A 10585-nucleotide genomic window follows, 5' to 3' on the forward strand; every position below is an offset into this window, starting at 1 on the left:
AAGTCACAAACATCTTCGTCTCACTGTTTGTGATTCCTCGACAAACCGCTTGTGTAGTCAAGAAGGATTGTTGAGAGGTGATTGATTAATCTAGGTTGTTTTTCGGGAATATAAGACCGGATTATCAATTGGTTCCTGTTCACCTTGATTTTATATCTGAAGACGGAACAAAACCTAGGGTTTTTCTGTGGGAGACATATTTATCCTTTGATAGACTTTTTCGTGTGAGACAAATTTATTTATTATCAAGTCTACGATTTTGGGTTGCAGCAAATCTTGGTTGTGGGTGAGATCAACTAAGGGAATCAAGTGCGTAGTATCCTGCTGGTATTAGAGGCGTAGGAGTACAACTGTACCTTGAATTAGTGGGAGACTGATTGGGGTTCAACTATAGTCCAGTCCGAAGTTAGCTTGGAGTAGGCTAGTGTCTGTAGCGACTTAATACAGTGTGTATTCAATCTGGACTAGGTCCCGGGGTTTTTCTGCATTTGCGGTTTCCTCGTTAACAAAACTTCTGGTGTCTGTGTTTTTTCTTTTCCGCATTATATTTTTTTATATAATTGAAATAATACAGGTTGTGTGTTAAAGATCATCAATTGGAAATCCGACCTTTGGTTGTTGATTGATATTGATTGATCCTTGGACATTGGTCTTTGGTACCGTCCAAGTATTCCTTGTGTTTGATTAGGACTCGTTGATTTCTATTAGGTTGAGTAATATCAAAAACAAGAGAGAGATATTAACTCCTTGAGATACTTTTATCTAGATTGAGTCTGACTGTCTAGTTGATTCTCTAGCAAAGTATTTCGGAGTTAGTCCATACAGATTGCTAATCGAAATATTGGGTGGTGTTGTTAGACCCCCGCTTTTTCAATATCTATATAAATTGGTAAGGAAAGTCACTTACCATAGGAAAGGGTTATGCTTGTTTCTTTTCACTATGGCCTCCACCCCAACTGATCCTATCTTCTTATGACCCTCATTAGTAATCTTAATTGGACTCATTGCAGCCTTAACTGGACTCTTAGCAGGTGAACCTTGTTTCTTAAAAGGTGAAGTTTTTTGTTTGACCATGTGGCAACCTTTGTTTACATTTTTATGTAAGACAGTAAAATCAGTAGACCTCTTCACTGCTCTATTAAGATCGTGATCCATGTTAGAAGCAACCGCTCTTGTATCATAAATTCATTCATTGATCCATATGTTCACCCCCATTACTTCTTAATTCTGCTCAACTTCTCTAGTTGTGTCTTTTGTTTCAGCTGCATCGGTGATACCTATCAATTCATTAACTTCCACTGTTGAGCCTTTGTCTCCATTCATATCCCCTGTCTTCCCTTGTGAGGTGTTAAAGATTACATAGTCTTGTTCTAACCATTTTTTAACATCCCTCCATTCCATTTTAGATGATGTTTTTGGAGTTTCCACGCGAATTAAAAAATGGAGAGAGATACGAAGATTTTCCATCTACACCCTTAAGAAAAGTCTTCAAACATTAATTGCTATTAGTGCATTAAAAAGAAAAACTTATAGTTCCAAGAAAAAAAGTTAGGGTGTTATTGGTAGTTTTGTGGAAAAATATGAAAACTTTAAAGTATTGTGAAACAAAAAAAATAACCCTAAAACATCATCTAAAATGGAACGGAGGGAATATTATCTTCTGCTCCAGTTTTCTTTTTCTAATGCACAAGCCATATTGTTTCCCAATCTATTAAACAACTTACAAAACCATTTATAATTTCCTTGTGCGACAACCCTTTTTTTTTTTTTTTTGAATAAAGCGTTTCATTGAAAGAGTTAAGACTCATAATGAGTCTGAATTACATCAATAGTATATCCATCTAATATGGAGATATGGGGAAGGTCTCTCCAGATATCAGATTTATCTACTGATAGTTTGTGCTGAGTACATTGCGGGGGTGTATCATCCTAGGTCATGACTGAACTTAGAGACTTTGAAAAATCAGTTGAAAAGTCTGCTACCGCATTTCCTAATTTAGAAACGAAATGAAAACCCAAAAAGTTTGAACAATTCCTTGTTACTTTGTTAGCTTCTTCCAAAAGAAATTTACTATTCCATGTAAGCTTTCACAATATCCCTCTATACTGAAATCTCTGAAGTTCTTTTCTCGAACCTAAGATGCTACTTGAAGAATTCCTCCCGCCTTAGCTTCTTGAGGATTTGTACTGATAAAGTGTTTTGCTCTTCCTCCTTCAAAAGTTCTTGCATCATCTCTCAAAATTAACGCAAAACTTGCATGCAAATTAGGTAATATCCATCCTGCATCTACATTAATTTTATGGTTATGTCTATCTGGAGCAATCCAAACAGGTTTAGTTTTCTTTACCGTGTTATGTTTGTCTTTCTGATGTATTTGCTTACAAGACCAATGTAGAACATCTCTCTGCACCTCATGAGATTATTGAGATGTTGTTTTGGATTTATTCAGGAAGACTGTGTTACATCAATGAAGTAAAATATGTTCGGATGTCTCAGTTTATACAACACACATAGTATAATGAGGATCTATATCCTTGAATTTCCCATAGAGCTTGGCATTTGTAGATAGTGCATTCTGTAAACACTTCCAGATGAACACTTTTAATCTCTGAGGGACATTAAGTTTCGATAGTGCTTTCCAGAAAGACTTAGGTAAAGATAAGCCGACTGTATCAATTCCTACTTCATTTAATTTATCATACATAAATTTGACTATGTAATTTCCTGATTTAGTTAGTATCCATCTAAGCTGATCTTGTTTTTGTTGCAGAGACCTATCTAAGAAGAGATGGATGTTATTAATTTTCTTTGCTATGTTTTCGGGAAAGATGAAGTGAATAAGAGAAACATTCCATTTCTTAGTGCGAGGATCAATTAAATCTGCTACCAAATAAGATGGTTGTTTGATGAGTTTTTATATGACAAAAAATTTGAATTAAGCCCTGGTATCCAATTATCTTCCCAAATATTAATGTTGAGGCCATTTTCCACTTCCAAAATGTTGAATTGCTCAATTAGTTCTAGACCATGACATATACATTTCCAAATCCAATAATTTTCATCAGGTGGCTTGACTTTTAGAGGGTATTTATATCTAAAGTATTTAGATCCCATTATTTTGACCCATAAAGAGTCTGGTTCTTTAATCAGTCTAACGTTGCTAAATTGAATTTATGAGCATCTCTTAATCTTAAGCCACCTCTGTGCATTGATTCACAGAGGCTTGACCAACCTTTTGGGTAATAACCTTTAGCCTGAATGTCTTCCTCACCAAAAATCTCTTTATCATTAGTCTTGTTTGTTATCTTTTTTTTGGGAGAATGAAACATGCCCATTTGAAAAATTGGGATATTAGCTAACACTGCTTTATTAAAATCATTATGCTGGTTTAGGATAAGACTATCCCTTTCGTATCCAATATTGACTCAGGTTTTTATCTTTGATCTATCCACGAAGAGAGGTGCAACTAAATACGGGTTCAGGATTCGGGATGCAGAAATACACCTAAATAACCTAGTTTAATTGGGGGTCATAACTTCTAATTGGGGGCCATGAAATTTTGTTTGCCCACAAATTTTTCAGGGGTGTAAAAATAGGAAGATGAATATACTATTTTACCCTTGATTAATATTTTTCTTTTTCAAGTAACGACCATCATTAACGACCCTTCACCGACATTAACGACAGTTTAGGGTCGTCATATACATCATGATCAAAACAATAACGACTCTAAACTGTCATACACTAACGACTCTTTTTAGAGATTAACGACAGTCTATAACGACATTTTTAAAACATTAACGATTGTTTAAGTCGTCAAATGCGTAACCAAAACAGCAACGACCCTTGCAAAGGGTCGTCAGGAAATTGATCATTTTTATGACGACCCAAAACTGTCGTACATTTCCGCCATTAATGAATCTTCGACAGTTTAGAGTCGTCACTTAAACAGTCTAAACATTAACGACTGTTGAGGGTCGCCAATGAAATTTTTTAATACCTTGACGATTTTTTATACTATCTGGGCAAAAAAAAAAAGTTAGACTAAAAATTGCAGATAAAAAATCTGGAAAAAAAAATTAAACTCTAATTAAGTAAGATTATCACTAATTAATTAAAATTATCACTAATTAATTAAATTTTAACACTAATCATTTAGGGGCATTTTAGCCATTTAAAAATATTTTTATAAGGGGTGACCCAAATTAGATTCTGATAACCTTTTTTGTCCTCCAATGCATGCCCCCAATTAATTCCGATGGCCCCCAATTAAGCTAATCTAAATAAGAGTCTTTAACGTTTATATACTTAATTTGTAGGAGCTTTGACATGATTCCATAAGGTCCAACCTTTCCAACCTTGTGCGGCAACTTGAAGTCCAGAGAACATGGAAAAATAAAAATGTTTACAAAATGCAAAAATAAATAAAAAATTGCAGAACTAAAGACAAGACAGTCACAGCAGGCAACATCAAACAGACTGTCAATTTGTAAGTGTTAAAATCAGTTCGGAACCAACCAGTGACATTTTCCCACTTCCCTCTTCTCCCTCCACCTCGTTTCCATCGCCGCAACCTCCCCAAATATATCTCCACTATATAAAATACTATTATTTCCCCAGAGAGAAAAACAAACAAAAACAGATTCAATTTTGATTTTTGTGGTGAAGAAAACAGAGAAAGAAAGAAAAAAAAATGATGTTGAAAGGATGCAATGCAGATCTATTACAAACCCTAGCTCATTCTAGATTCTTACCCAAAACTAAAACCCCTTTCAGAGGAATTTCTGTTGTTTCATGTTCTTCTTCATCTAAAACATCAACAACAACAACTACAGCTTCTGATCTTGTTATTAACGATACTAAGAATTCTTCTTCTGCTGCTGTTTCTGGTTCTAATTCAGCATTTAGTTTAGCGGATAGGCTGCGTTTAGGTAGTTTGCTTGAAGATGGTTTATCTTATAAAGAGAATTTCATTGTTAGATGTTATGAAGTTGGGATTAATAAAACTGCTACTGTTGAAACCATGGCTAATCTGTTACAGGTATTTATTGAATCTTATCTTCTTTTAAAGTTTTGATTTTTAATGCCTAATTTTGAAATCTATGGTTTAATTAATTCTGGGTCATTTTTATTTTTGTCAAATTCTTTCTTCCTGTGATTTCAATCCTGAATTACTAAAATGGGTTGCTAAAAGGATTGAGATTTCTGATTTTAAGCTGGTTGAATTTGAGTTGAATGTACCAAGAGGGTCCGCTTTTTTCTCACGAGATTTGTTCTTGTGAAATGTTGTTTGATTGCGTGTGGGTGATGTATTTGATGCAGGAAGTTGCATGCAATCATGCACAGAGTGTTGGGTTTTCAACTGATGGATTTGCAACAACTCCTACCATGAGGAAAATGGATCTCATATGGGTCACTTCCCGCATGCACATTGAGATTTACAAATACCCAGCTTGGTGGGTTCTTTTACCTCTTTTTAGATCTTTGCAATTCTGGTTTTGAGATGCCTGAGTTACTGAGTATGTTTTTTTTTTTTTAATGTGTATGGATAGGGGTGATGTGGTTGAGATCGAAACATGGTGTCAAAGTGAAGGGAGAATTGGTACTAGGCGTGACTGGATTCTTAAAGATTTTGCTACTGGTGTAGTTATTGGGAGAGCTACCAGGTTGTTAATCGTACACAATCTCTTGTTTTAGTTTTTTTCCTCTCTTGGCTCAAATGTTATTGGGTCTTGCTACTAGTCCAATTCTACAGTGTCTGTGAAGCACAGTCTTTCTCAATATTAGCAGAGTCAATTTTAATCACAATTAGTTTATTTGCTAGAGGAGAGTATTCTTCTTATGCAATGAATTCATCCCGAAATGAATCCAAATTGAATGTATGAAAGCAACGCTCTTCAGAATGTTAACTAGTGAGTGAACATAACTACATTATGAGCTAGGTGGCGTAGCATGTGTCCTTGGCCAAGTGTTCATGCTAATTGAGTGGTTCTCAGTTAAAGCCTATGAGAATGCTTCAAATTGGTTCCTTCGCTGCCCTGGAAATCTCTTATGATGCGCTTGTTTGTTTGGTATTCATCCCAATGTATGCATGCCATATTAAAGTTGAACAATACCAGTATAGATGCTGTAAATGTGCTACAGGTTCTCCTGATTGTGAAGTTGCATACTATGTCTTGTCTTTGTTATCTTTTCCTAATTTAAAGAAACTACTTATTCTAAACACTTCATGTCTACCTATATTTGCCTGCAGCAAGTGGGTGATGATGAATCAGAACACAAGAAGACTTCAAAAAGTCAATGACGATGTGCGGGATGAATATTTGGTTTTCTGCCCACGGACACCTCGGTACATTTCCTTCTCGTTTGGATGTCCTGTTTATTGTCCTTGATTGTGCATTGATGATTTCTCATTCAAGCTCTTCCAAAATCACGAAGTAGCTTCCCTTCCCTAAATAAAGATTCTTCCTCTCTTTTGGATACACAGTAGAACCTCTCTATAGTAATACTCACGATTTAATAATATAAAGCTTTGATCCCAACTTGGCTTAATCTTTGTAAGTACAACCTCTCTACAATAGTAGCCACTTTAAATTAATGATTTTGGGTTTGCCCAAGAGTATTAATATGGGAAATGATACACCTATCATGGGTTTATCCCGAGGATAATCCCGACTGAAACAGATTTCTGCACCAGGAGAAAACAGGGGGACTGTTAAAGGGTAGAGCCCACACCCTTTTTTGTTTCAGTCGGGATTATTCCCTGGATAATCCAGGGGTAAATGTATCATTTTCCTATTAATATAGAGAGGTTTGACTGTACTAGATTTTTCAAGTGCTGACTCTAGCCACCTTAACTCAATTAAATAGTGCTAGTCAAACTGGTATAGCTCAAGTCCAGAGTCTTGAATAAAAGATTCTCAATTGCTACTTGTCAACAGGTGATCTCCCTTTATCACCATCAATTTATTGTAGTTGTGGCTTTTCTCCAATTGAGTGGTAAACCAACAGTCAAATTTTATAGCTAACTGTCTTTACAAATCATGGCCCTTAGCCTTATGTTCCCATTCTCTTTTGTGGTTCAAAATTTCAGATGTTTCATTCTGAATTTAGTCTTCAATGTATCATATAAACAGTGTATCATATGCTCAGCAAATTTTGGTATTTCAAATAATCTAATCATTCAATTAAACGCGATTCAAGCCCTGATTAGTTTAACCTCTGTAATTTGGACGCTCACCACACACTACCTGAGAGTTTTGACTCAATGTCATTAATTTATAGCATTTTAAGCTTACCAAGTGGCTATTTAAGTATTTCTAAAGACGACACTACAGCTGCCTGAACTAAAGCAGCTAAACATTGACTATGCTCCCTAAACTTGCAAGTTCATTCCGTTGTTCTGACCTTTAATATTTCATTGTTTGGTAATATGAAGAAGTAATTTCAACCATTGTTTATGTTCTTTAGATTATCATTTCCTGAGGAAAATAACAGCAGTTTGAAGAAAATTCCCAAGCTTGAAGATCCTGCACAATATTCCAAACTACGCCTAGTGGTAAGTTCTCTAAGCTTGTTTGGTCTTGGACTCCACAACTTTATTTGATATGCTCCAGTTTTGTGTAAATGGTCTTCTTAAGTGCTAAATTTTCTGTTGCAGCCAAGAAGAGCTGATCTGGACATGAACCAGCATGTCAACAATGTCACTTACATTGGATGGGTTCTTGAGGTCAGTTGAAATGCCTCTCCAACTCATGCTTTTGCTTAAAACCTCTGTTTGAGAACCCACATGTGAAACTTTTGTTGAGTTTTCTGCTTGTAACCTATATTAGGATTGTTGTTTTACCCTGCTTATCTAGAAATTGAATTGAAGGGTGATTATCCAGCTTCAAATACATGTAAGTTTGCTACTGGATCCTTTAGTATGTAACAGACCTTGCTCTGATCACTATGATATCAGATGTAACTGAGTCTTAAGACCAGAACCAGGTTCCTGAATCCCTGATGCTTCACCAGTCTACTTAAGTTTTGTTTCCACCTATTTGAGGACCAGAATCAGAACTGACTTATAAAATAACATCTGATATTCCCTTGGTAACTGAATAAGCAAGAACCAATCTTTCCACAGTCATGCCTAATAGCTATAACATCTGATTATCATTTGATGCTCTATCTTTATATAAGAACTGTTTTATAGATTTGTGATTTATAACATTTGCTATTGAACAGAGCATTCCTCAAGAGATCATTGACACTCACGAGTTGCAAAAGATCACATTAGACTATCGACGAGAGTGCCAGCACGACAACACTGTTGATTCTCTCACTAGCCCAGAGATGACTGATGATGTAGATAAGCTTCAAGAGACAAATGGATCTGTCACAGGGAGAAGGCACGAAATGGATACTTGTCAATTTTTGCATTTCTTGAGACTATCAGGCGAAGGGCTTGAATTAAACCGAGGAAGAACCGAATGGAGAAAGAAACTTGCAAGATGAAAAGGCGTCAAATTCAGTTTATTCTTTTTTGTTGTTTCAGTTTGTAAGCTTTTTTCTTTTCTTTTCGTTTCTGGTTAATTAGCTAAGCCAAGTATCATTAGAATTAAAGAACGTTATGCTTTTCGAGTGCTAAGAGTGTATGATGTTGATGTTGAAGTACCCAGTTTGAACTTCGTGAAACAAGACGGATATTTGTTCATCATGAGCTTGTAATTTTATGTTCGCTGTTATTTGAATCGATGATGAATGCCAGTTTTAACCAACTTTTTGGACTCCTGAGATAATTTCTGTAGGTGAGTTGCAATAAAATTTCATCGAGTCCAATTCGACGTAAACACAAGATTTATTGTTGCACATTTTTGGCTCTCTGTCAGGACCATTGATGCATTTGAAACACAGGATTTTATTGTGGCAGCTTCTGATGCCACTGTAAATACTTTGAACCATTTGCATACAGTAGCAAAATAGAGAGGAAAAATCAAACAAAAGGAAACATAGAATGTAAAGAGATTTTCTTCCTGTCTGATCTAAACATATCCGCCATTAACACGAATAACCTGTCCATTAACCCACTCACTAGCATCCCCAGCCAAAAACCCAACAACAGGAGCAACATCTTTAGTTTCACCGAGTCGACTCAATGGACTTTCAGCAATCACATTCTTGATTTGCACTTCCCCTTTCCCTGCATAAAACATATCAGTTGCAATAGGTCCAGGCGCAACACAATTAGCTGTAATTCCAGTCCCTTTCAATTCTTTCGCAAGAATTCTCATCATCGTCTCCACCGCCGCCTTCGACGCAGCATAAGCACCGAACCCAGGTTTCAATCCACCAACCATAGACGACGAAATCAATATAATCCGCCTACCACCACCGCGAACCAACCGGTTAGCAGCTTCTCTGGCGCATAAGAACGCTCCTTTAGTGTTTATGTTGAATATGTGATCAAAATCTTCGATGTTGGTGTTGGAGATTGTTGGGTATTTCGGGTCTAATACTCCAGCCGAGTTAACTAAGATATGTGGCTGTGAATTGAAAACCTTCTCGGCGTGATCGAATAACGATTTGACTTGGAACTTGTTTGTTTGCAGCTGACTCGGCATCTGAATCTGAGTCAACCCCTGACTCGGACCGAGTCAGCAGTCAGACCGTTTGTTTTCCATTTTGAGTCAGATCTGACTCGACCTCTGACTCAGACATAACCCCTGACTCGGACTCATTTGAGTCAGGTAACAAAATACCCCTGACTCATGGGACCAAACCACTGACTCATTTATTTCCGAGTCAGACGAGTCAGATCTGACTCAAAACAAACATATCGACTCAGATTCAGATGAGTCGGGTGATTTCACTCAGATCCAGATGATTCAGATCCAGACGACTCAGATGAGTCAGGAGTAAACAAACATGGTGTTGGTCTGGATCTGAAACATTGGCTTTGATTGATATTGCTTTTGGCTGTGATGATGATGATGAGTTGTTGAGTTCAGTGGCAAGGAGATCAGTTTGGGTTGAGTTACTGGAGTAACTGAGGACTAATTTTGCACCGAGAGAGGCAAGGTGACGAGCGATTGCGCCACCGATTCCACCTGATGCACCTGTGATTATCGCCACCCGGTTTTCCAGTGGGAGTGAGGAAGAAGAAGGGATTGCGTTCGCATTATCCAGCGCCATGACAAAAGATGAAACCTAAGATGAGGAAAAGCAAAGTAAAGCTTTGTTCCTGTATTTGGTTGTTTTTGTACTAGATATTTGGATTTACGGGATAAGGGCAGTTCCCAGGAGATTTGCCGATTTTGTGTTCACTGGGTGGGCAGAGTTATAGCCCGTTTTGGATAGCAGATGAGTAGTAGTTTTTCGACTTCTAAAAGTAGAATAGTCAGAAGTCAATTTGGGTGTCAAATTTCAAAATGATTTTTTAGAAACTGAAAATTAACTTTTTGTTTGATTCTGATTTCTGCTTCTGACTTTTACTTCTGGAGAAGCAGAAGTCAGAAGTAGATTTATATCCAAACACACTATTAGAATTTGAGGACTTTCCCACAATATCAAAAGAAGAGATGTGTGGTTCATCTGTAAGTG

General features: G+C 36.7%; 2 protein-coding genes across 2 annotated transcripts; one reads left to right on the top strand and one right to left on the bottom strand.

Annotated features, from left to right (window-relative positions):
* Window positions 1–4510: 4510 nt before the first annotated feature.
* LOC113296736 (oleoyl-acyl carrier protein thioesterase, chloroplastic-like) lies at window positions 4511–8763 on the top strand. Its single transcript, XM_026545063.1, has 7 exons — window positions 4511–5042; window positions 5324–5457; window positions 5554–5667; window positions 6255–6350; window positions 7472–7559; window positions 7662–7730; window positions 8231–8763. Exons 1-7 carry the CDS (start codon window positions 4695–4697, stop codon window positions 8498–8500), a joined length of 1119 nt encoding a protein of 372 aa, XP_026400848.1. The 5' UTR covers window positions 4511–4694; the 3' UTR covers window positions 8501–8763.
* A 249-nt stretch (window positions 8764–9012) lies between these two features.
* Window positions 9013–10189, bottom strand: LOC113292813 (NADPH-dependent aldehyde reductase-like protein, chloroplastic). The gene is made up of 2 exons (XM_026541659.1): window positions 9911–10189; window positions 9013–9579 (listed from the first exon to the last, which is right to left on the bottom strand). Exons 1-2 carry the CDS (start codon window positions 10175–10177, stop codon window positions 9028–9030), a joined length of 819 nt encoding a protein of 272 aa, XP_026397444.1. The 5' UTR covers window positions 10178–10189; the 3' UTR covers window positions 9013–9027.
* Between the last annotated feature and the right edge of the window lie 396 nt (window positions 10190–10585).

This window comes from Papaver somniferum, chromosome 7 (genome assembly GCF_003573695.1).
Source record: "Papaver somniferum cultivar HN1 chromosome 7, ASM357369v1, whole genome shotgun sequence".
In the NCBI taxonomy this organism is placed as follows: Eukaryota; Viridiplantae; Streptophyta; class Magnoliopsida; order Ranunculales; family Papaveraceae; genus Papaver; species Papaver somniferum.